The sequence below is a fragment of the Sceloporus undulatus genome, chromosome 2 (genome assembly GCF_019175285.1).
Source record: "Sceloporus undulatus isolate JIND9_A2432 ecotype Alabama chromosome 2, SceUnd_v1.1, whole genome shotgun sequence".
NCBI classification, from domain to species: Eukaryota; Metazoa; Chordata; class Lepidosauria; order Squamata; family Phrynosomatidae; genus Sceloporus; species Sceloporus undulatus.
The window spans coordinates 178,723,632-178,750,221 of NC_056523.1; the positions used below are offsets into that span (position 1 = coordinate 178,723,632).

The 26,590-nt window shown below is 41.9% G+C and overlaps 1 protein-coding gene across 7 annotated transcripts in view; it reads right to left on the reverse strand.

Annotated features, from left to right (window-relative positions):
• Nucleotides 1-26,590, reverse strand: part of ARHGEF25 (Rho guanine nucleotide exchange factor 25) — a 113,540-nt gene that overhangs the window by 29,023 nt on the left and 57,927 nt on the right. For all 7 annotated transcript variants that reach the window (XM_042449029.1, XM_042449030.1, XM_042449024.1 and 4 more), the window contains one exon: nucleotides 2,435-2,745. In XM_042449029.1, the coding sequence (XP_042304963.1) occupies nucleotides 2,435-2,745 (311 nt within the window). The remainder of the gene's footprint in view (nucleotides 1-2,434; nucleotides 2,746-26,590) is intronic.

The following is a 26,590-nucleotide window of genomic DNA, read 5'->3' on the forward strand; positions in this document are numbered from 1 at the left end:
TAGAGATCTCAATTATCTGTATCCCTTCTAAAGCAAATAAAGGAGTGATATGAATTACAGGAGAGAACTAGTGGGTGGGAAGGAGATGTTTTCCCCCTACTTATCTGTTATTCCTTACAAATGGCCTCCTTGTGTTTTAAAAAAATTATTCCATCACCACCCACCCGCCTTAGCCAAGCTTGGACACAGTAAGTAAGCCCAACCGAGGGGATGATATTCTGGACAAGGGAGAGGAGGGAATGATTTTAGTGGAGTTTTTGCATCTGTCACTAGAAACAAGATATTAGCCCATACTCTTGATCTAGGGCCAGCATGTACACAAAACAAATGAGTGAGTATCTATTGCAGCACCCCAGGGCTGGCATTTTGAAGCTCTCCACTGACTCAAGCCAAGATGGACAGTACCCAAAGCTAATCAGGTCCTTTGACACATGCGGAAGAAAATCCCACCTCTTTCCATTTCTGGCGGTAAAATCAATAACAAAACAATCACAGCAATTTGCTATCTTTGCTTCCTCAGTCTGCTTAATGGTACTGTACAAACATCACTGAAGCACCCAGATGATGGAACTTCTCTAGGGAGAAAGCTCCGCAGTTCCGGCCTCTCTGCTGGCTTCAGGGCAGCTGCTAAAACCTTTTGGTTCCTCTGAGCTTTGAGCATGGGTTAGTCCTGTCACCATAGTTTTACGCAGAACTGTTTTACCCTGGTCTCAGTTTTATTTAAAATCTAGGTTGTTTGTCTGAACTGTTTCCTACACATTTTATAAATTATAAATTATTCTGTGAGCAACTTTGAGTTTATCGGACAAAGAAAAGTAAGAAAGAAATTACTACAAATCCTAATAATATTATTGCTAGATTTTAAGAACCAGGATAGTGTTTTTTCTGCCTTATCCACTCCCTTCTAAACACTGAAATTCTTCAGTTGGGATATTCAAATCCTTCAAGCAGAATTAATTATGAAAATCAAAAGCAGCTGCTTAATTGTAGATCCTCTACTTTGGGTTTTCAAGTATCTTCAGTGTTTAATGCAAAAAAGCACTGAGGGAATGATAGCAGGCAAAGGGAACAGTTTGAATTCCAGTAAAGACATTTTGGGGAGGGGCAGGAAGGAAGGAGGAAGGAAGGGAATAAACAGAAGTATTTTCAGGTGTATGTGTTTTAATAATCACTATTACTGTCTTATTCTTTCTCAAAAAGGCTTCAAGAGGAGACTAGCAATCGATTAAACAAGCAATTAAAACAATACCACAAAAAACATTGCAAAAATTGAAGAGCAGCAGATGCAAGACATCTGTATGTAGGTGTAAAAGGGAGTCCCAAGAATAAAAGGTTTGAGTACCACTGGGTTAGATAGTCTGAGTGAGCTGCAATGGGTTCCCTCTCCGTCTACCTATCCTGACACCCTCTGTGATGTAAACTGATACTCTTAAGCATGTTTCCACTTCTTATTTCTCTGAACTTCCCTAGAGATGTACAAACTAGATTAGAAAAACTCCCTCAATAACTCTCCTATCTTAGAACGGAGTTCTATCATAAAGACTTTAATTTGTTCTCTATGGGGTTTATCTCACGGAGCTACAAACGTCAAGCTTCTGTCACCCAAACGTCATCAAAATGGGGTGGAAGTGTCACCAATGTGATCATGCCTGGTGGTTCTAAAGTGGAATGGAAGAGTTATCGCCATGGAATCACCAGCGGAGAAGCCCTTTTCTTAACGGATTAATCCATTAATAAGAAAAGGGCTGCTTCCTTGATGATTCCATGGCAATAACTCTTCCGTTCTACTTTAGAAGTGCCTGCGGCATGATCACACTGGTGACACTTCTGTCCTTTTCAATGATGTTTGGGCAATCTAAGTGCCACTTGTGATAAACTCCCGAGCCTTATTGCATGAGAAAAGAAATTGGAAACGGACATGGAGAGTAGGGAATTTCTCTGTGCCTCTCTGCATGCTGCTGAAGCACTTTTCTTCCTGAAAAAGACAGTTGTAAAAGCATGCCTTCTGTTGTGCTGGAAAAATCTGTTTGGCAAAATGCACGCATTTACAATTGTCTCCCTTGGGAAGGAGAATTGAAGTTCTATGACAGCAAGAGGAGAGGCAAGCAGAAAGCTGATCCTACCTTTCAGCTTTCTTTTCTCATGTGATAAGGCTCTAAACCATTGGTGTCTTTGCTCCTTAGTCAGGATCTCTGACTGCTGCACTGCACTAATTCTAATAAAAATAGGCCAATAGCCTTCAGAGGCTTAAAATAGTGCTAAGGATGATTGAACCTGTAGCCCAATTGAGATTTGGCTCCTGGCTTGTTGCAGTCTAAACCCCACAGCCTGAATCTACAAGAAGCTGGCAGTTAGCTAGACCTGCCTTGTGGGATGAGTTATCAACACAATAACCTCTACCTCTGTACATCTGTGTTATTTCACCCTCTCTCACCGTGCCAAGTGAGACCCGTGGGCTGACAAGGGGCCCCTCCCCTTGGCCCAGAAGGCCCAAGTCGATGCTCTTGCGATCCTCTTGGCGCCCATGCCGCCGTGTCCGGCCCTCTGGCTTCCTGAGTGGGCGTTCGCCTCGAGGTAGCCCACCAGCACTTAACTTGCGGACGGGGTTGGTCAGCCATTTCTTGAGGGTGCTGACTGAGTGGCGGGAGGCAGGAGAACTGGGAGCCGAGCTGCTGGATGCCTGCGGCTGGACTGAGGTCACTGAGGCTGAGATGCTGCCATCACTGCCTGCAATGGAGTAAGGATCTAAAAAGAGAGGACAAGCACAATCAATGAGTATTCATTGAACAGATTTTAAGTGGTACTTCTAAGGCAGAGGTGGGCAAGATGTGGCCCCTGAGACCTCCCAGGGTCATTTTTTCTTGCCTCAAAATGGCCTCTAAGGGACCTGGGGGCATTTTTGCTAAGTTCCCCCTCCCCCTGACCAATTTAGGCCCGCGATAGGCCTTTTTTTTTTAACAAGAAGTGAATGGGAAATTATTTCTGCTCACTTCATTTTGCCTAAAAAGCAAGGTGAAGTTCAGTAGTGGTTCCCAATCTTTGATCATCCATTTATTTTAGACTCTAGCTCCCAGAAGCCCCAGATGACTTGGTCAACATTCAGACATAAGTTCAAAGCATCTGGAGGAAGAACCACTGAACTAGAGGACATCTGAGTGGATGTCTCTGGTAGGGATGTGGCCCTTCCAAGTCTCCTGGGTGGGCTAATAAGTCCTCCAAGCTTCCACAGTTGCCCAGTCCCATCGCAAGGAAGGACACCTAAAAGCAATGGTGGTTTCCATGTTAATGGTTGAGTAAATCTGGTCCAGGTTTTAGTCTGATATATAAAGGAGCCATCTGAGGTTTTGCAGACAAGGATTTGAGCTAAAATCTAAAGCAGAGTCAATGCCTGGCTGATAATGGAAGATACCATCTGCTACTGCCTGGAAGATCTTCCACCCAATTTGTGGATGGGTTATTCAGTACTGATACAAGGGCACTTTACACATGCTCAGAGCCATTTGGAGGAGAAACTCAGCACACATTCTTTGCCTACCAAAGGATCTGAGATTCAATGTGATTTCAGGCAACATGTCTGGAAAACAGCCTTGTGTTATTTAATATATCTTAACCTCCATGATAGAACTCACATCCCAAGCTGTTCCCATCTGGGCATTGGTCAGACCCACAACTCCATTAGCTCAAGATAATTTGTTGCACCCACTATGGACCTTCAACTACCAATCAAGAGTGGAAGTGAAGTGGAAGTTAATCAGTAATCTCATGAGTAAAAGGTAATGTCATACACAGTATGTCCATTTTCAAAAAGATTCTATTGGTTCAAATTAAGGCCAACGTTCAGAACAGGATGAATTTAATTACACTATCTTTGGCATCTCTAAGAACTCCTTTTGGGAAAACAATCCTTAAAGAAATGTTCAGTGTGGTTACTGGTTGTTAGTGTGTCTTTCAGTTCCCCACTATCCCTTGACAATATCCCACACCAGCTCCCTTCTACAGCTAATTGTATCACCTCCTTGTGAAATCCACAAGGTCACCATGGCAGGTTACAAACCGCCATGAAGGTACGCATGGAGCGCGTACTAGGGTTAGGGAGGTGCGGTGCTTCCGCACCTCCCTAACCCTAATACGCGCTCTGCACGTAAAAAATGACGGCGGCCATCATGAGGACGTCACGGCCGCGCCGCCTCTACACGGGGCGGCGTGGCCGTGACGTCCTCACTCCGCGCCAGGGCGCCTAGGGCGCCCTTTCCGCAGACCAGGAAGGAGCTCCGTTACACACACAGACATCTCCCCCCTATTTTATCCATTGCAATCATGTTGAGAAGTAGGGCAGGTTGAGAAAGAATGTTACCCAGCAAGTTTAGTTTTAACCAAGTCTGGATGTGAAGCTGGATATCCATGTTTCTAGTTCTACTGTCTAACTGGTAAGCAATGTTTAATGGGTGACCTGATGGACATTTATGGAAATTGTAAGGTCATACAGGGTATGTGATGGCCCATTCACATATGCAGATCAACTACTTGATCCTGTAGCCATTAAATTATGCCTGTCCTTTTCATTCTATGTAACCCATATTTAACCCATTTATAGTCAGTCCTTCATATCTACAGATACTTTATCCATGGATTCAACCACCCATGGCTTGAAAATATTCATATTTCTCCCCAAGGAAATACACACACACACACACACACACACACACACACACACACACACTCCAAGAAGCAAACCTTGATTTTGCCATTTCATAAGAGGGACACCTTTTCAGTGGCATCACTGGGGAGGGGGGGTGCGGAGCACACCAGGTGAAACCCGAAGGGGAGGTGACACCACTGATCCTCAAATATCTGTGTTTTAGCAGAAACAGGCTGTGGCATTCACCTGTTTCTGTTTAAAATGCTGTAACAGATGGTGTGAGTGAGGTGAGGCTCAGTGAGAGGAGAAAGGAGAGGCCCCAGATTTTTTAAAAAAAAATCAAAATTCAAATATTTTAAAATTAATTTTTATTATTTTAATTTTTTCTTTAAATTCATCACATTTTACCAAATGTTCACTTTAACACAAAACTATGCATATATAAATACATTTAGGATGTATATATGATATTGTATTGATATTGTATAATTTTACGTTTGCTAGTTGTTTTATGTCACAACTATTACCATAAAATCAGTGATATATGGGAATTAGGATTTATGAGTAACATTAGTACAAAAAAATTACTAAGGATTCTGTATGGTGTGGTAGGGGAGGAGGTCAATGAAGGGGGAAGTGACACCATGAGTTACCACACCGGGTTTCGCCAATCCTAATGACGCCTCTGCGCCATTTTATCATGCCATTGTACATAATGGCACTTGAGCATCCACAGATTTTGGTATTTATTGGGGATCCTGGAGTCAAATCCCAACAGGTACAAAGGAACCACTTGTATTTATGTGAAAATACATAATTCCCATTCAGTGTTGCATCTACTGTATACAGTGCGCCTATACCATATGCAGGCGCACTATACACGACTTCAAGCTTATGCTGAAGCCATGTGACAATAGAACATATGATGCATGTGCCGCAAGCATGCACCCCATTGTTTTCAATGGGGCACAAGCATATGTGGAATTCCCCTTACGTGAGGAGATCCAGAACGGATCCCCTGTGTAAGGGAAGGGCCTACTGTATACTCGACTATAATTCGACCTCATGTATAAGTCGAGGACAGATTTTGGGGGGCAAAATTATGGCTTTTGATATGGTCTATGGTTAAGTCGAGGGTAAAACTTGAGAGTATGTAAAAAAGGATGTAAAGAATGAAGCAAAGGGAAACAATGCCAAACAGTTTACAAAATTCAAGCAGACATCACTGTTTGTGCTCACACTAAAGGCTGGATGGATGAGAGAATAGAGCAGTGGTTCCCAACCTGTGGGTCGGGATTAAAGGGTCGTGGCATTAGGAAGGTTGGGAACCACTGGAATAGAGGGAAATCAGTGCTTCCAAAACAGATTAAGCTCTTGCCTTTCATCAGAGGCTGGTTCCTTTTTTGGTAAGAGTAAGAGTATGGTAGTTACATTGACCCAGTGGATAAATCAGCTCAGGTTTTGGGGGTCAATTTTTTTACTAACATTTCTAGATTTATGTATAAGTCTGAAAATTTTAGTCAAAAAAATTGACCCATAAAACCTGAGCTGAATTATCCATTGGGTGGGTCAATGCAAGTACCATACCCTTACTCTTACCAAAAAAGCATATACAGTAAGTAGCTTAACAAAATGTATTGAAAGGTGGCATTAAGAGGTTCAGACCTGTTTGTTTGGAACACCAGAAATACATTACACAATCGTTCCTCCGGATTCACTGACTTCCCATTAGCGGTTTTGAATTTCCGCAGATGGGATGCCAGGAGGGACAAAATGGTGCATGCGCCTGTGATGTAAGTGCACAGTTATTAAAAACAATGGGGCTCCAATATTTGTGGTTTTTCTGATTCACAGGGGGTGGGGTGGGGGATCTGGAAGGGAAAACTGTACTCCTTTTTCAGGCCATTTTCTGTACAATCTTGTCAGCTGGTCCCAAATCTGGGGGAGTATGTGTTCAAATGCATGAAACTAGGCGCATGTAAAAACAACTCCAACTCAGCCACGTTGGTCCAGTCTTGCTGTTGGTTGAAAGGGAGAAAGGAGGCCACTATGTTCCCACAAATGAGCAGAGTGCAAGAGCAGCTTAGCAAGTGCCCAGCAGGAGGCAATAATGCAATGCAGTGGCATGGCACCTGTTCCTGAAATAACTTTGCTTGCGTCAGGACCTGAGATGTGACCCCACCTCGGAAACTGTCATGGAACTGGGAGGCATGTTGCTATGCACTAAATATGTCCATGGCCTAGTTAGTACCAAGACTTAGAAGGGACCCATTTGCACCCACTAAGTGTAACAATGTCCTCTTTGACATGTGGCTTCCTTCTCCCTAGGGGTACACATAGGCTGCATCTGTATTGCAGAAACAATCCAACATGACACTACTTTAATTGCCATGGCTCAATGCTACGCAATTCGGGGATTTGTAGTTTTGTGAGACGTTTAGCCTATCCTGTCAGAGAGTGTTGGTGCCACAACAACCTACAGTACCCAGAATTCCATAGCGCTGAGCCATGGCAGTAAAAGTGGTGTCAATATGGATTATTTCTGGGGTGCAAATACAGCCCTACAACTCCTCGCTCAAATGACAAATCTTTTTACCAGGGCTATACTGCTTCCTGTTACAAATGGGAGTTTGTGTTGAATGAATATTCCTCCCTAAAAAAAATACTCTCTCCAAATAAAAATTCCAGTTATATACAACTGGTGTGTCAGGGAGCCATGTTTTACAGGAACTCTGTGAGGCGAAAATACTGTGCTATTTTATGGAGGAATCCCTTGTGTGCAGTCTAAAGTGACAAAGCCCAGAAACAGGTTTCCCACCTCAGTGAGAATGAGGCCAGAAGTTTAAAATGATCAACCACTCTCTAACACCAGTGGCATTCAAACATATATATTCAAACAGACAACCAGACATGAGACCCAAACACACAGGCAGCATATAATAACATCTGAAAATAGTGCAAACATCTGTTTCCTGCCCAGCCAATGCAGCATCATGTTTAACTACTGCATTCTCATCTCTTCAAAGATAATTCATATATCAAGTTGATGGGTAGCATTCTGGAGGAAATAGCAATTTAGCCTCAATCACAGAAAAAAGCCCCCAAATTCCAATTAGCTACAATCATATAAAAAGCCAGTGTGGTGTAGTGGTTTGAGCAGTAGACTATGGAGACCAGGGCTTGAATTACAGAAACCCACTGAGTGACCTTGGGCAGGTCACACTCTCTCAGCCTCAGAGGATGGCAATGGCAAACCCCCTCTGAAGAAATTTGTCAAGAAACCCCATGATAGGTTCAGCTTAGGGTCACCAAAAGTTGGAAATGGCATAAAGACACAACAACAACAACAACAACTTCTTAGTTCATACATTGAGGTTGCTCACCTGATAACCGAAACATTCATGGTCTGCATATGTGAATTAGTGGTTGAAAGATTTTAACTTAAGGAGACAATTCTTTCACATTCCAAAACCAAAACCTTTCCTTGGATAGAATCCATTTAGACGTTTGAAGTGTGTGGTGTAGTGGTTTGAATGATGGACTAGGAGACCAGGATTTGAATCTGCACTTGGCCATGGAAACCCACTTACCTTGGGTAAGTCACACTCTCTCATCCTCTGAGGAAGGCAAAGGCAAACCAGTACACCAGTAACTATTTAAAGACATAGCCGTGTTGGTCCGGATTAATATCCGTATATGGTATGATGTAGTGCTTTGAGGGTTGGGACTACAACTCAGGAGACCAAGGTTCGATTCCCAGCTTGGCTACAGAAACTCCTTGGGTGACCTTGGGAAAGCCACATGCTCTCAGCCTCAGGGGAAGGCCATGGCAAACCTCCTCTGAACAACTCTTGCCAAGAAAACCCCATGATTGGGTTACCTTGGGGTGGTCATAAATTGGAAATGACTTGAAGAAACACAACACACACAAACACATGCATGCAAAGGGGTCTGTTAGCCCATTTGAGACTAATGAGAAAGATGTTGTAGCATATGCTTTCAGTCTCTCTCTCAGTCTCAAAGGGGCTACAAGATCCCATTGCATGCCAATAACAGCTTGCACAAACATACACATAGAGACCTAGTACCCTATTCCTCACTAGCTACACCTTAGACCACCTGCATAACTTTAGAGACCCACTAAGCCACAAACAGTTTACAAGGCATTCAATATTGAAAGACAAGTTATTTTGGTGCCAGGGGCCAAAATCTAAAAGAGCACAGTGTATGATAATAAAACAGTATATAAATAAGCAACACAGAGCTTCTTTCTAATGCCACACCATAATGTGCCACCGCAGGCTGCTTTATTCATCCTGTCTAATGTGAGCCTGGCACTATGAATAAACCTCCTGTTATTTGCAATTTGCCTAGAAATGAGGGATGGGGAGGGAATCAGGGAAGGAGAAGTGGCTGAGTATCTGGCTTGGTGAGATGTTCAGTGGATCACAAATACTTGGGCAAGTCTGCTGTATTTACGCCACTTCTCTTCTTACTTCTAGTACAGCCCTCCCCAACATGGTGCCTTCCAGCTATATCTGACTGCAGCTCTCAGACCCACATGCCACAGCACTTCTGGCTCAAAGGGCAAACTGACACATCTGTAAATTTACAGTGCTTTATAAATAAAGGTTAATAATAATAATAATAATAATAATAATAATAATAATAATAATAATCTGGAGGGAACCAGGTTGAGGAAGATTGCTCAAATGCCTTTACAGAGAGTTGGCTGTGGAGGGGCCAGCGTGGTGTGAGTGCTGGACTATGATGCTGGAGACCAGGGTTCAAATCCTGGCTTGGCCATGAAAACCCTCTGGGTGACTTGGGCAAGTCACATACTTTCAACCTCAGGGGAAGGTAATGGCAAACCTCCTCTGAACAAATCTTTCCAAGAAAAGCCCATGATAGGTTCGCCTTAGGGTTGTCATAAATCGGAAATGACTTGAAGGCACACAGCACACTACACACATATGCACTCAAAGGGGTCTGTTAGCCCATTTGACACTAAGAGATTGAAGTAGGAGCATATGCTTTCATAGATTACATTTTTCTCTCAGTCTCAAAGGGGCTTTCAAAAAACCCTTTGAAACACCTGCCAAGAAAACCTTGTGATAGGGTTGTCTTGGGTTGGAAATGACTTGACAGCACACAACAACAACAGGAAGAACCATGCACAAGAGCCAAAAAAACAGTGAGCAAGCTGAGAACCACAAAGAGAAGCCTCATCCTATGCTATCTGAAAAGCTCATATGTCTTCCTTGCTCCCTTACTCTTGCTTCTATGGGTGATAGGGCAACAGCCAAAAATATTGGCGAAGGAGGAGGAAGGAATGTGCACGGCACGTTCCTTGGCAGGGCTTGTGAGCCGCTCTGGCTGCACCTTCCACCATCTGTTTTTCAGGCATTCAGTGTTCTGGTGGTGGGTGGAGCCCTGTGGGGGAAGGAACAGCTTGGAAGAACTTGGAAGGAGAGGACTTTACACATTTCCCCCTCTATCCATCAGAGAGTTATTTGTCAGGGTTTTCTAAAGACAGCAGCGGCTCACAGGCTGCACTGCCAGCCAGTAAGTAAAACTTTAGCACTCCATTTTCAGTCAATATTAAAAACTGCATCCAGGGAAGGATCAGAGAAGGGTGGCAGAGTGGCAGGGTTCCAGAGCTTGTTTTGCAGAGTCAAGATTCAATTCTAGAACACGTAGGAAGACAAATAAAAGGGCTGGGAGGACCTTTAAGTATGCAGAGAAGACAGCAACAACAATAATTGCATTGATTTATAATGCCCTTTTCACCAAAGGATGGACCGTCAGGCATATATAGTTGACTCTCCATATCCATGGATTCACGCATCCAGAGTTTGGAAAAAATTTAAAAATGCATAAATAAATTCCAAAAAAGGAAACCTTGATTTTGCCATTTTTTATAATGGTCATTATTTTACTATCCATTGTCCTTAATGGGATTTGAACATCCATAGATTTTGGTATCCATGGGGGGGGGGAGGTTGAGAACCAAAGCCCAGTGGATACCAAGAGCCCACTATCTAATCAAGAATAAAACAATACAACACAGAGACAGTTCTCTCTTATTCCACAAAAATTGGGTCTTTCCATTTAGAGCATGTGATTTTGAAAGAAGACTAAGCCGAAGCCCATGGCTTCTGCCTCATGACATAACATCTTGGACCCACTTGTGTTCTGATAAACAGATTGGCAAAGGAAAATGACAGAAATAAAAGAAGTCTTTGGAAGGTGGGTCAAGCCTGTAGAAGATAGTGTATCCGCCATCGGTAACAGCATAGCAAGGACTTTAAAAAATTTAACAAGAAAAGTTACTTTTTTGAATTACACCTCCCAGAATGAGACAGCCAGAGTGATTGTTGAAGGATTCTGAAAGGTATAGTCCCCAAAAGTAACTTTTCCAAGCACAGTTGGAGGATTAAAACAAATAACTTCCCCCAGTTCCACTGGAGGACAGGGCTGATATTAACAAAGCTTCTCCAGTTAGGCTTGCCATATCCCGGTGGGGGGCGTGACTTTCCCAGTTTTGGACCATGCCGCACGGTCACGGTCCGGTTTTGCCTCTCTCCCAGGGCGGGTCCCCCCCCCCGGTTAGAGCGCCGCTGCGCTTACTTGCCGCTGCCATTTTTTTTTTTGTGCGGTGGCTCTTGCCGCCGCTGCCAATGCGGCTGTTGATGTGGCCCCCCCTGGCCACCGCCGCCACCGTCGCAGCCTTTGGCACCCACCCGGGCCCTGTGCCCCGCGCCGCCGCGCGCCCACACTCCCAGTTCTGCTGTGGCACGCGCAAGGCTCTATCAGAGGCTGGAGCTCCTCCTATGGCTGGCAGGCTGGCCACATGGGCCGTTGAGGGACTGAGGCAGTGGGCAAAGGTGGGCAGCGAGAAGCAGCCGCAGCAGCAGCAGCAGCAGCCGACCACCCGCCTCTACCTCCTCCTCCTTTGCTGCCTCCTCTGCACGCTCCCTTTCCATGGCCGCGGCTGCTCATGCAGCCGGCCGGCTACCCTCTTCCTCCTCCTCCTCCATGCCCTTCTTTCCAAGCTTCACGCACTGGCCTAAAAAGGGAGCTTGTCCCCTTAAGGAGGAAGAGCCTCAGAGGAGGAGGCGAAATGGAGGAGGACTCTGGGTGAGGGGAAAGGGCTCTTTCCTGGCCCCATATGGCTCCAAGCAGCAAGAGAGTGCTTCTTACTCATTTAGGTTTTTTTTAGGACTTCAACTCCCAGAAGCCTCAACCAGTTTAGCCAACTACCAGGGATTCTGGGAGCTGTAGTCCAAAACAGCTGGAGAGCCCAAGTTTGGGAATCACTGACAAGACGAAAAGCAGGAGGAGGAGAGTGGTCATTTCCGGTCAGCCTTCTTTATTTATTTCTTTTTTCAGGGCAGGGTTGTGTAAAAGAGTCAGTCTGGTTTCCGTGTATTTATTTTTTATTTTATTTTATTTTATTTTTGGTTAATTTTATTACTAAAAATATATAAGTTTCCCTTGGTTTTTTATTTTATTTTTGGTTAATTTTATTACTAAAAATATATAAGTTTCCCTTGCTTTTTTATTTTATTTTTGGTTAATTTTATTACAAAAATATATGTTTCCCTTGTTTTTTATTTTATTTTTGGTTAATTTTGTTATTAATAATATATAAATTTGACTGTCTAGGAATAATGCCAAAATGTCCTCCATTTTGATCACACCTAAGAAACATGCATTTATATTAACATTAAAAAAAAATCATCAAATTTTTTGCATGTCCTCCATTTTTTAAAAATGTGCCCTACATTTGAAAATGTTGTCCTACATTTGTCCCGGTTTAGAGGTCTTGACTTATGGCAACCCTACCTCCAGTTATTATATAGCACCAGTAATTTTTCAGTACTCAGAAAATACCTCTCATGGCTGCTGGTGAATAGGACTATGACTCCATCTTCTGAGTAGGATGGATGGGTGGGTGGACTTCAGTTGGCTACATTTGGGTGAGTACAGCAGAGTAGCTTAGGGGGCAGAGAGGAAAGGGTGGGTAGGTGAGGACTGCTGGCCTGCCCCAGCATCTCTCACCTGCCATCAGTCTTACCTGGAAGACTAGAAGTGTGGGTTAAGCAAGAGAAAGGGTGTGTGTGTGTTAAAAAAGGTCTTTAAAATACTAATAAATATTATAAGAATGGAAAGCCAGTGTAGTGTAAAACCCGTGACAGGGCTGCCATAAATTGGAAATGACTTAAAGACATAAAACAACAACAACAAATTATAAAAATACACAGTCAGAAACAAAAACACCATTAAAATTCTAATTAAACAAATATGGAATGAAGCTAACTGGCAGGCTACATAACAAATATGGTGGATCAAAATTAGCACAATCCTAAATGGAGTGTATTAATTAAAAAGGGAAAAAAATCCACATTCATGCAAAGTTTGGTCAACTGGTTCCCATTTTGTGGGTTGAGATGTTGTGTATCAGCACTACCACATGTAACACAGAAATGCTGATGCCTGCTGGTCCACAGATATTTGTGAGGGAGAGGCACACATCATCATAGGCTGTGCAATGTCTGCATCTGGCTCAGAAAGGTTACTTTTGTGGATACAACTTCCAGAATCCCCCAATGAGGGAATTCTTGGAATTATAGCTCAAAATAACTTTTCCAAGCTCTAGTGTACCTTGAAAGGTTATTTCATGAAGGAAGCCCTTTTTCTTGTTCTTTGCCCCTACTTTTTGTGGCTTCTGGTGTTGCAACACTGGATGAAAAGAAGGGCTTTTGTCTATACAGCAGAGGTGGGAATCTTATGCCCCTAGTTCTTGGACTGCAAGTCCTATCAGCCCTGACCAGGATAGCCAATGGTAAGGAATGATGAGAGCTGCAGTCCAACATTATCTGAAAAGATACATCTCCAGTTATTGTACTCTAATGATGGGAACAGCCTGACCTGCAGGGCCAGGGCCATCCTTATCATTAGGCAGGATGAGGTGGCTGTCTGAGATGGTAAATCCTAGTGATAGCAAGAGAATGGAGGACAGAGATGTGTTGTTACTCCCTGCTTTCTCTGTAATATGGCCCTGCCCTGTGCCCCTAACCTATGCTGCTGTATGCAGGTATAACAGAAGACACAGTTCTGTCACTAGTGTTGACATAAGATTCAACTGCTCGTCTGATCATACAGAATGGGAGAGTGGTGTCATCTTGACCTCAGGCAGAAAGATCCCTTGAGGAGGCTCTGTCTATAAAATAGGTTACCCATTATGCCCAGTTTTTAGGCGCAGAAGTCATCTGGACACAAGTTGAGGCTGGTAGGTAAAGAGTTGCCTCATCACCATCTGGGCAAATGTTAAGGCATGCATTAGTTCTCTCAGATTATAACATTTAGGAATAAGTGGCAATTATCTAATATAAGGGACATCTGGCAAAATGAGTGTAGGTGTCCAGCCAGCTCTTACATCACCAATCCCACATTGCTACAAATAGAATGAGTAAAACCTCAAAAATATGAGATTGTTAATCTTAAATCTCTCATCTTTAAAGTTTAAAAAAGGCAGCTTCTTTTTATTTTACTGTATTTGCCATTGGGTAACTTCAGCATTCATAGCAGGCAGTCATACTTTCAAAATGATGGCACCCCCAAGCACAAGTCATTTAGGTCCATAATCCCCTGAAAAGTTATCCAGTGAACAATCTCAGTGGATTGTACCTCCCTCCTCTCATTATTTTATCAATTAATTGTTGTCCTCCCCCACTACATTCTTCATCTTTCTCTTGAAGATGCAGACTGTGTGCCAACAGTTAACAGATGAAAACTGAGACATGTGTGGCCAAGCAACATCAGAGTGTGGCTGAAATGGCAATATGTATTAATTGGAAAGAACAGAGCAGCTATGAGAGGCTGCAGTAGTTTGATTTTTCCTGAACCTACAGGGAAGTGCATGACTCTGCTTCTCTTCTCCCATCTCCTGATGAGTTAAATGAGTGCAACCTTCCTTTGCACTTTGAACTGAGCTTGCAGCAATTAAAGTTAACTGAAATCAAAGGGGATAAGTAAGAGGAGGAGGCAGAAACTGAGACATTTAAAAGCAGCTGAAAAGTGGGATGGCAGAAGATTAACGGGGAATGTCCCTGCCAAATCAGGACAGTCAACAAGAATGAGACTGGCATATTTTAAAACTACTGTAATATTTCCATAGATTACAATAAAAACGTGTTTTGTTACAGCCTCTGTTCAGATCCAGTGTGACACAATGGTTGGGGGAGATGGCAGTCTTTCTAGAGGGGTTATATTGTCAGGTTAGTGAGAGAAAATTGTCTGCCAATCTGCTACTTTTTCCTTTATTTCTTTAATTAAGCCAGGGGAGGGAAGTATATGCACCTAAAATATAAAAAGGTTGAGAGAAGTATTTATAAAATGGGAGCTGAGAATTGTTGGAGCTAACAAGAAGCTGTGTAGTCATTTTTCCCTTCCAATATCTTTAAAAAGTCAGTGCTGGACCAGAAAAATGACACCCCCTGCCCCAAGTCAAAGTGCACAATATTCAAAACTACCCAAGTTACTTTGACACATGAAACAGACAATCTCAGAAATATCGCTCCCCATCCTTAGCAGTAAAAGTAGAATAACAATAAAAGATATAACTCATAATTTGCTGCCCTTTCACAATATCCCTAAACCTGTTGCTTGAAGTGATTCCTTGCATTCAGGCCCAGACCTCTACAAGGCTATAAAAGTGAGCACTCTGGGGACAGTGGGAAACATTCAGTCCTCCAGGCTGCCAACCCTATATGCATTTGCCCAGGAGCAAATTTCATTGAAATCAATGCAGTATAAGATTTGCACTGTGATAGTATCAGCACAGTAAAAACAAAGGCTTTATTTGTTTTGTTTTGGTAGTAAAAACAAACATTTTAGTTTGGTTAAACTAAAATACACACAGAGAGAGATTGAGCAGCTGTATTCATTATAGACACGATGAGGATACCTGCCTTAGGCAGAAGGCTCTACAGCAGGAAAATGGATAGCAACTTGTAAATTAATTGGTTCATTGTTATATTTTTGCCCCCAAGGAAGTGTAATTTGCATGTTTGCTCCATTGCTATTGTGGGCATCAACCACACAGTCTATCTAACACACTCCAGAAACACCCCATCCCTATCCAACTTCTACATAAAAATCCCGCAGGTAGTAGTGTAGTTATGGCAGGGTTCAGAGCCAAATCTCCAGACCTTTTCCATTAGCAATGATTGTGGCATCATCTCCTCCCCAATAACACCCTCATTCCCTCTGAGTTTAGTTGTAATCACTGGAGAGGAAATAGATTTTTTCCCCAGAAACAGTGTACTGTCATGAGCTATCTCTGTGGTAATACAAAGTACCTGGGTGGGACTTCATTTTGGCAAGAATCATTGCCTTTATAAAAGACTGGCTCCTAGTGAGCAATGAAAACTGGAACAAACATCTCTTTCATAGCAATCAACACAGATGTCTGTATTCTGGGGTTCTCCCTGGGGATATCACTATAGGGACTTTTCTATGGGGGCCATGCTCTTTAAAATTTGCTACTGTCCATAGGTCTCCTGGACAATGCTGTGATGGGAGTCAGTTCTTCCCACATAGAATATGGCCAAAAAAAACCCCAAACAATACTTACAGTTTACTAATAAGAAGCAGATTGGGTAAAAGCAAGGAGCTTTATGGTAACCAGACCTATTCAGTATCCCAGCACCACCTCTGCAAGCTCTAATACCATATTGGATGGAGCATGTGGGAAGTAAGGCGAAAGAAAACAACATAAGGAATATGAAGGTCCTCTCTCCTAATCTAGTTATGATGGATGGCAAGACCGCTTTCTATAGCTAGGACAACAGGAGGATAAAAAGTCTTAAAATTTCACTTCAGGAAAAGCAGTGAAGAGATTAACACAGGTTCCCTCCCACAGCCAGCAAGTCCTTGCCAACATTTTCTCTATTAGATATTTGTTTATCTTCATGAGAATGTGGAAAAATCTTCCATGATTGCAAGAGGACAGAGCAGATTGGTTCGGCTGGCAGTAGAAATCTGCAGGAACAGTCTTGGGAGTTTATCACACACGGACAACTGGAAGTGTAAATGGGGTTTGTCCCATTAAAATTGCGCATTCACAATTAATATTTTCACACAATGTCATGAATAAAGTACCATTATCCCGGGAACATCCTGCAAAAATTGCACAATTGTGATAAAGTTTTTCACATGATGTCATGATCAAAAGCGATTAAAGCACCATTAACCTGGGAATAACCAGGCAATAAACAGCAATAAATCATTCACAGGAAAATCCAATGAATGATTTGTTGCTGTTTATTGCCTGGTTATTCCCTGGTTATTCCCAGGATAATGACTGCTGTGTGTGAAAATCTTAATTGTGTTTTAATATTAATTGCACGATTTTCACAGGATAAACCCCGTTTAAATTTCCAATTTCCCTCTGTGGGATAAACTCCTAAGAGTTGGGTCTCCAGAGAGATAGACAAAGGACTTTATCACATGGAGGAAAACTGGAAGTTTAAACAGGGTTTATCCTGTGAAAATTAAACACAGTGAGATAAAAGAGCCATTATCCTAGGAATAATCAGGGAATAACCAGGCAATGAACAGCAAGAAAGCATTTTTTAGATTTTCCTGTGAATGATTTGTTGCTGTTTATTGCCTGGTTATTCACGGGTTAATGCCACTTTAATCGCTCTTCAACAAGACGTTGCCATGTTAGGACTACCCCAGGAACTGAGAACCTGAGATTAAAAGACTTGTGATGACACAGGAGGTGGCCCTTGGCGATGTTAAAAGTCTGATGTTACAAGGAGCAGCCCAGGTAACCTTGATGCATTAAGTATCAACCACAGTTGCTCAGATGCTGCTATTCAAAAGCACTATATATATAGGAAAATAGACACATACACTTTTCAAGACAACTCTCTCACCCTAAAATTCCTCCCCTTTTCCTGTAGATTGAAGAAGAAGGTGCAGCCCTTAAACCTAGCAGCCTTACTTCTCTACCTTGAAATCATCTTAGCTGGAGACATCTGTAGGTTGCTCCCCTTTGTGGCAAAAAAGGAAACAATTTTTGCATGAAATATACACACATGCTAATTTATGTTATGATTATTAAAATTTAAATAGAAATATAATAGTTTACATCATAGTGGACATGAGTGAATTGTGTGCCTGCTCAGTCTCTTGTCCAGAAGGGAAATGCTGCTGAACAATGTCAAGGTCCTTTCCTGCTTTTCCTGATCATTAAAGAAAACTTCAGATAGTAGATGCCTTCAGAGGTCTGTCTTCTGCAAAGCAGAACACATGGTTATCATAGATACCCAGGGCTAATCCTGGGGGGTTCCTCTGTTAACCGTTTAGAAATTAAAAGACATACCGGTAGCTGTGTTAGCCTGGATAATCAATATGGAAAAGCATCTTGTAGCACCTTTGAGACTAACTGAATGTGAGAAGCTTGTAGCATGAGCTTCATAGACTAAAGTCTACTTCTTCAGATGCAAGCTTGGAAATGTTACTTATTTGGACCACATCTCCCTGAGCTCTCTGACCACTAGCCAGGATTGTTGAGGAATTTGGAGAGTTGTAATTCAAAGAAGTAATGTGTATAAGATTGCACATAAGGACTATATTACTCGCTATGGGAATACTGAACAGTGTGACAAAAATGGTATGGAGAAAGGAGAAACAGGGAGTAGAAATTGTCATGTATGAAGCTCAGCAATGTTATAGGAAAAAGAACATTGTTTGGAATCCTCTTGGTGACTTACACTGGCAAAACCAGGCATAAGTAAGCATTTTTTCAGACAATACTCAATGGAAGTATCCAGTACACACCTCCTTGCACAACTGTTTTTACCCAGCTGAAAAACAGCTGTTGGACAGAACTAGGGTTTAGCTCTGTCCCCACAACCTAAATGGAAATGGGGTATGTGCAACTGAAGAGTTTCCTTGTGGTCTCTGGTTTTGGGCTTCCCGCATGAGTACATCAGTAGAAATGTGCACTGCGCCAGCATCAAAGGGGTTCTTGGTCACAGACCTGTAACTCACGGTGGATAAACCAGACCCAGTGCAATTCTCCTGTCTCTCTCGCTTCACCAGTGTCCCTCATGGACATATCTACATTTACAAACATAGGATGTTTTGTGTCATCGGCTCAAGAATCCTGGCAACTGCAGTGGTGCTACTGAGAATTCACTGTTAGTAATCTCTCCCAATTCAGATGTGCACTTCTCAGAGTACAGTACAGGCAATGGCTATTAAACCAGTTGAATTAACTCTATGGTGCCACACACCAGATTGATAGACTCAATTAGGGAGGTCATGGGCATGAATCTACAAGACTTAAGCAGCGCAGTGTGGAGGACATGGGGGCGTGGTGAAGTCTCATCCAGAGGATCACCAAGTGTTAGGGACAAAGGCAGTTAACAACAAGCAGGTCTTATTATTTCATTCATTCATTCATTCCTATCACACTTTTCCTTAATTGCAGTCAATTACTGTAACTCAGTAGAGGAATGAGGGGCTGGGGTGGAAACATGAGCTTCCCAGAAGACTCAGGCAAAAGCAAACTGCTGCAGCGTCTCCTGGTTTCTCTTGGTTTGTTTGTTCTTTCCCATTAATATCTTTTGCCATCTTGGCCACACTTTGATTTTTTTTTTGGCCACATATGTTTGAGTTTTCATCTCTGGAATGTTGGAAGCTATGTCAGAGTGTGGTCAGTGCAAAAATATCCCTTCAAATTATTCCTGGTGCTGGGGGGCACTAGGAGTTACAGGAGGATTGTTGTTGTGAAGGATACAGTCCACAAAAAAGCCTGGGGGTGGTAGAGACTCTGTGCAGCTAAGAAGCACCACTTTCCCCCACTCCTGCATTAAACATTTTCTATTTTCATTATGTGGCTGGAGTTTAAGATAAAAACGTTTTATTTTTATTTTGCAAAAAGTGATCCTGTTAAATGATTCAAATATAATATGTAAAAATAAAAAAAAATCTTCAGATTTTGTTGGATGGCAACCCAGCCAGTGTTACTATACAGGGGGAAATGGGAGTTGGACTAGAATAGTACCAGGAGGAAAACAAGTTGCCCATGCTGGTCTGAATGGATAATGTTTATCTGCTTCAGGCCAGCCTAAAGCCATGGAGGAAGGGAGGGCAGGGAAAACCAATGGCTGAATCAGCATTCAGTTTGCTGGAATGTATATCTGCCATTCAAATTGCAAATCTAAGAGAAAACTGGGCCTTGCCCGATAACTAAAATATCACCCAAACCCTCATTTTCATATTGCATCTGCCTTTGCTTTATAAATCTCACAGTGAGATTATCAGCCCTTCTTCTATCAGAATTGCCCCAAATCTACTTAACTACAAGAGCAGACAACCTTCATACAGATTTAGGAAGTCAGTATTTGCTAAGCAAGGATGTGGGTTTCCCCCCCCCCCCTTTTTTTTTTTTTTTTTTAAATCTTTTTAGCTCTGCTTCATTTCAAAGCACAGTGTCATTTATAATCTGCATACATTTAAATGAATTATCGTACATAATGAAGAGCAGTCCTTTCTTTTTTCTTCCCAGAGTGAAATGACAACTCGGCACAGTTACACAGTAAAGAAATCCTCTGGCTCTGCACAATCCCCTAGGATTTTGGTCTTCAATTGAACAATGTGAGTTGCAGCATCAGTGCCATGACCATCAGCCACAGAAAGAAGAAGAGGAAGGATAGCGATAGAAGAGGAAGAAAGAGAGAGTGAGGTGGGGGGAAAGGAGAGATGGAAACAGAAAGATCTAGACAGAGCCAGTGGAACTGAAAACAAGACTACAAAAATAAACATAAAAGAAAATGTCCTGCTGTGGGTTAAATCAAGATCCTGGAAAGACTGAAGAACAACCCACAAGCTGAGGGCGTCTGTACTGGCATTGGTTTAGGGACCATCAATTTGAGTAACACTGGGCTAATATATTCTAGCAAGGACTTGAGTCCAAATCACACTGTAGAAATAATCCAGTTTGAGACTGCTTTAACTGCCCTGGCTCAATCCTTGGGAATTCTAGAAACTATTTTTGTGAGACATTTAGTCTTCTCTGTAAGAGAGCTCTTGGGCCACAGTAAACTACAATTTCCAGTACAGTTGGCCCTTCTTATACACAGATTTTTGTACAAGCCTCCACTGTTTGAAAATATTCAAAAAAAAGTATACATTTCAAATATCAAACCTTGATTTTCCATTTTTTATAAGGGACACCATTTTGCTATGTCATTATATTTAATGGGACTTGAACATACACAGGTTTTGTTATCCACGGGGGATCTTGGAACCAAACCCCAGTGTATAACAAGGATCCACTGTATTCCCTAGCACTGAGCCAGGGCAGTTAAAGTGGTCTCAAACTGGATTAGTTCTGCAATATATTTTGGACCTTATTGTACCTACCTTTGCTACCACTGTCATACAGCAGTAAACCAAAGGTACAATAAGACCTTGCTAGAATATATCAGCCCAGTGCTACTCAAATTAGTGGTCCCTAGACCAGTGCCACTCCATGAGCCAACAGATGTCAGTCTATGGAGAGTTTCCAGGAAAGAAAGAAACAATGGTCCAAAAAAAAACACACAGTAGAAATAATCCAGTCTGAGCCCGCTTTAACTGCCCTAGCTCAGTGTATGGAATCCTGGGAATTGTAGTTTATTGTGGCACCAGAGCTCTCTAACAGAGAAGCCTAAATGTCTCACAAAGCTACAGCTTCTAGAATTCCCTAGCACTGAGTCAGGGCAGTTAAAGCGATCTCAAACTGGATTATTTCTCCAGTGTGTTTTGGACCAATGACTACAAATAAAGTGCCAGTTCCTGACATATTAGCGGTGGAAGAAAATGACTGTCCCACATATAGCACGCTAGATGAAAGACAGATTCAAATCCCTTCTTGATCATAGCCACACTTGTCTTTATGAATGACATTCCTTTAGTAAGACACAAGGGACACTTGCACACAGAAGGCAAGCATAATTAAAACCTGATTAAAATGTGGTAATAGCACGATGGGGGGGGGATTATCACACCCTCACACATTTCTCCAGTTCATGTCCTGTTATTACCCAGTGATGCGTCCATTACAGTTTACGCATGGGACACAAACAGAAGTGTGCAAGGATGTGATAATCTTCCCCCCATCGCGCTATTACCACGTTTTAATCATGTTTTAATAACACCTCCTCTGTATGAAAGTGTCCAGGGGCTCATGATGAATCAGACAGAATTGGAAAAATTACTGTTGACCAAAATCAACAAACTAATCTCTAAAGTATACAAGTTGCTACTTAAAATGGAAACGAAAAGTGAATTAATAAAGGACTGCATGATAAAGTGGGCCCAAGAAATTAGATAATATGCAACTAAAAGAATGGGAAATAAATTGACAAAAAAGATTAAAATATACAATTTCAATAGACCTGAAAGAAAATTATAATAAAATACAATACAGATGATACCTAACACCTGAAAGACTAAATAAAATGTACAAGAACACCAATCACATCTTGGAAATGTAAAAGAGAAAGAGGTACCATGCTACACATGTGGTGGTCATGTGTTGAAGCAAAAAGATACTGGTCACAATTCATAAAGTGATAATAGAAATCTTGCAAGTTAAATTGAATAAAAACTGAAAAATGTTATACTATGTATGGTAGAGGAAGAACTGGAAAAAATATGGGAAAATTGTATATTACATGATAACAGTGACTAGAGTAGTATATGCTAGAAAGTGGAAGGAGGAAAAAATACCAGACTTGTATGAATGAAAATGGAAGATGTATGAATATATGGAAAATAACAAATTAACCTTATTGCTTAGAAATGCCCTGCCATAAAATTGTGACAAAAAATGAGGAAGGATGAAGGAATATTTGAATTTATTTTGAATTAGATGTTTTCGTCTTTCTTCTTGTATATATAGTCAGTTGGCCCTCCTTATCCATGGATTTTTTATCCATGGATTCAAATATCCATGGCTTGGAAATATTTTTTTTAAAGGAAACCTTGATTTTCCATTTTATATTAGAGACACCACTTTCTTTTCCCATTGTATTTAATGGAACTTGAGCATCTATGGATTTTGTTATCCAGGGGGGTCCTGGAACCAAACCCCCGCAGTTAACAAGGGCTCACTGTATAAATAATATACTGTAATAGAAATAGGGAGGTAAAAGATGTTGTATTATGTGTGAAATCTATGTGGGTTTAAAAGTTTGTCATGAATATTTGACTAGTCTGTGGTAATATAACAAAGAAGAAGGCTATAACTTCAAGGGTTAGCGTGCTCACAGAATGGAAATGTAATTGATAGATAAGCTAGAGGAGTAAAAAAATGGAAAAAAATAAAAAGGAACATAAATCTTGTAAGAAAGGACCTCAAAGTAGAGGAGAGGAAGTATTCTATGGTTTTATTTTTATGGTTTTTTTAAAAATAGCAGTCAGGATTTGTTTTGTATGTTAGGATTTGTTTTGCATGTGTTTGTAATGTGATGTGATGTATGTGTTCTGAATAAAAAATATTTTAAAAAAAGAAAAGCATTCCTTCATTCAACCACAATTTCCCCATCTGGGAACAATTTCAGCTCACTTCACAAGTTATGTATGTTGAGAGGACTGAATATGTTATAACTGCTAACATGCTTTGCACGTTGTTTGTGTGTTGGACTATGACTCTGGAGACAGAATTCGATTCCCAGCTTGGCCATGAAAACCACTGGGTGACCTTGGGCAAGTCACACTTTCTCAGCCTCCCCTGAACAAATCTTGCCAATAAAACCCCATGATGGGTTCACCTAGGGGTTACCATATGTCGCAAACTACTTGAAGGCACACAACACAGAACTAGTGAGCAACAAAGGAGTGACATGCCATGAATTTAATCTACTTTTTCCTTTCCCCCTTTAGCTATTGTAATATAGAATAAGGAAAAGTGTAGTTTCAGTGAAGACATGTGCCTTTGGATTATGAAGATAGCAACATGCAGTGTTCTCCACGTTAAGACTGATCAGAGGATATCCCTACTTCTATAGAGCAGCACAGAGAATATATCCAACCAAGTTTCTTAAGGCAAAATCTGCAGATGAAAGAAACAACCGCCTGACCGCTCCATCAAAGCTCACCAGGGAGTCCATGCTGCCACAAACCCCAGAGGACAAAAAGCACCCCACAGCCCCATGGAGTACCATAGAACAGATGTCCCCCACATCAAACGCATCTCACCAACCACAACAAAAATACAGCTGAACACCATGATCAAGAGGGCCAGAGGGGCAGCAAAACAGAAGAAGTACACAACCAAATGAAAATAAGAGCTTCTAGGCATGACTGTAGGATTCTGATTATTTATTCAAGCAGCCTTTAGCCATTGTTTTATACTCATCATAAAGATGGTTAAGGTAGCAAAGAACGTGGTTTCCATCCCATCCTTTAACTCAGTGGTTCCCAAACTTTAGTTCTCCAGTTGTATTCAACTTCAAGAAGCCCCAGCCAGCTAGGCCAACAGTCAGGAATGCTGGGAGTTGAAGTCCAAAACACCTGGAGGATCAAAATTTGACAATCACTGCAACTGAAGTAGATTCCTTCTACTACTATTGCAATGGCAATGATAATGATTATGTTCTTCCAAGTTGTCTCTGTTTTGTTGTGACTGTAGCATAGGGTTTACCTGGCAAACTATCTGGGGGACTGAGTTACCCATTGCCCTCCTCTGAGGCTGAGAGTGTGTGACTTGCTCAAGTTCACCCAGCAGGTTTCCATGGCCAAGCAGGGATTTCAACACTGGTCTCCCTAAGGTCCAACATGCAAACTACTACACCACACTGGCTCTTATATTGTTGAATCACAGTGAATGGGAAAATGTCTGGAGTAGTGAAACCTCAAGAAAAAATAACACAGTTGTACCAGTGTAAAATGAGGTTTTGCACAAACATCTAGCTCAGTCTTCTGGGATTCCCTGTTCAATTATTTTCACCATCCAGTTTTTCATCTCCCTCAGTCACTCAGTACCCCTGAGTGTGCACAGTCTTCCTTGGCCCACTTTAGCATTCCCCTGTACTCTCTCTTAAGATTTATTGCCTAAACATAAAAGTTTTGTTTCAGGGGATTCCGATGCCTGCAAATGCCTCTTTCTAGTGCTTGAGTCATTTTGGATGCATAAGAATGGAAAGCTTTGAAAATGGAGTCACTATTAGTTTACAGGATTAACACACACTGTGTTAATGAGTCATGTTTAAGATTGTTGAAGGTAGATAAAAGAGGGTTATAGCCAGCATGGTGTAGTGGTTGGAGCATTGGACTAGGTCTCGGGAGACAAGGGTTCAAATCCCCACTCAGTCTTAGAAACCCACTGGATGAGCTTGGACAAGTCACATGCTCTCAGTCTCAGAGGAAGGCAAAAGCAAACCCTCTCAGAACAAGTTTTACCAAGAAAACTCCATGATAGGTTGCCTAGGGTCACCATTGGTTGGAAAAGACTTGAAGGCACATAGCAACAACAACAACAACAACATGTCTTCTCCACGCCAGTTCATGCCTCACAAAAATTTCTCTGACTGAGTTTCTTGCTTACAAGAGCGAAGGAAGACAATAGTGCATTATGTGTACACATTATATCTAACAATCTTACTTCTTTCAAGACTTTGGAAAGAAAAAGTATCTGTCTACAACAGGTTTGCAAAACATGCAGCTGGTGGATTACAACTTTCATCATCCCTCACTACTGAGTATGGGGGCTACAGCTGATGGGAGTTGCAGGCTCCTATGCTCCTCAGACCTGATCTGTAGCCTAAAACAAAGTGTGCAACTTCTGCAGGAGCAGGATGTTGCTATTGGAGTGTAATTTCATCAGTCCCATCCAGTATACATACTAGTAAGGGATGATGAAAGTTGCAGTCTAGCAACATCTGGAAGACCAGATGTTCCTGGCCCCCTGCTGTGGAGAGATGGTTAATTTCTTACGTGAAAGTGGAATGCAGTCTTGAAAATGGAAAGAAGCACAGTACTCCCTTGGTTCCAGTAGGGGCCACAGGATTACAAAGGGTTTGCTCAGCTGTGGCCTAGGAGAGTAAGTACTAATTCACCCAACTGTTCAACTTGCTTTTTTCCTCCCTCATATTGCAATCCAAACTGAGCCTGGATTTTCAGATTACAGCTCCCAGAATACAATTGGCAAACCTACTAGCCATACCTGGCAAACAAATTCTGTGAGCTGCCATTAAAAAAAACACTTCTAAATTCGCTATATTACCATCAAAAGAATTATCTAAATTGTTTGGCATTAAGAGCAAAAGTTGGAAAATTGTTTTCTTCATGTCACTTTCCAACCCCTCTCTGGATGGTTTGAAGCAGCATCTGTGGCTTCTGAACATGTTAAGACAACCTATTTCTCCAAGAAGTGATCTGGATTCAGGTAGACAGGAGAAAAAAGAAAGGAAGGAAGCAGCTGTCCCCTTGCAGAATGGCTGTCTGATTCATCCCTCCAAGCTCTTTCCAGGACTGCTTCTGCATAATGCATCTCCTCCACAGAAAGCTCCTCTGGCAAGGAAACAGAATTATATACATACTCAAGTTACATTGATTCAATTGGACTATTTTAATATGCGGGCAAAGTGTGGCCCTGCAGAAGCCATTGGACTGTAACTCCCAACATTCCTCGCTAGGGCTGATGGGAGTTGCAGCTCAGCTACATCTGAAGGACCATGAAGATGCAGCTGCTCTGAATAAGTCAGGACCCACTCCATCTAGAGCTGATCTCAGAGAGAATTCTTGAGGAGAGAAGCAGAAGATCCAATGTTCTTGTTGTCAGAAATTGCATGACTTCATTTGTCACTGAAAAGGTCTACAAATATGGACCCTGGAATGGGGGGGGGGGGTTTAAGGCCTAAGGCTAGGTTGGTGGGGTTA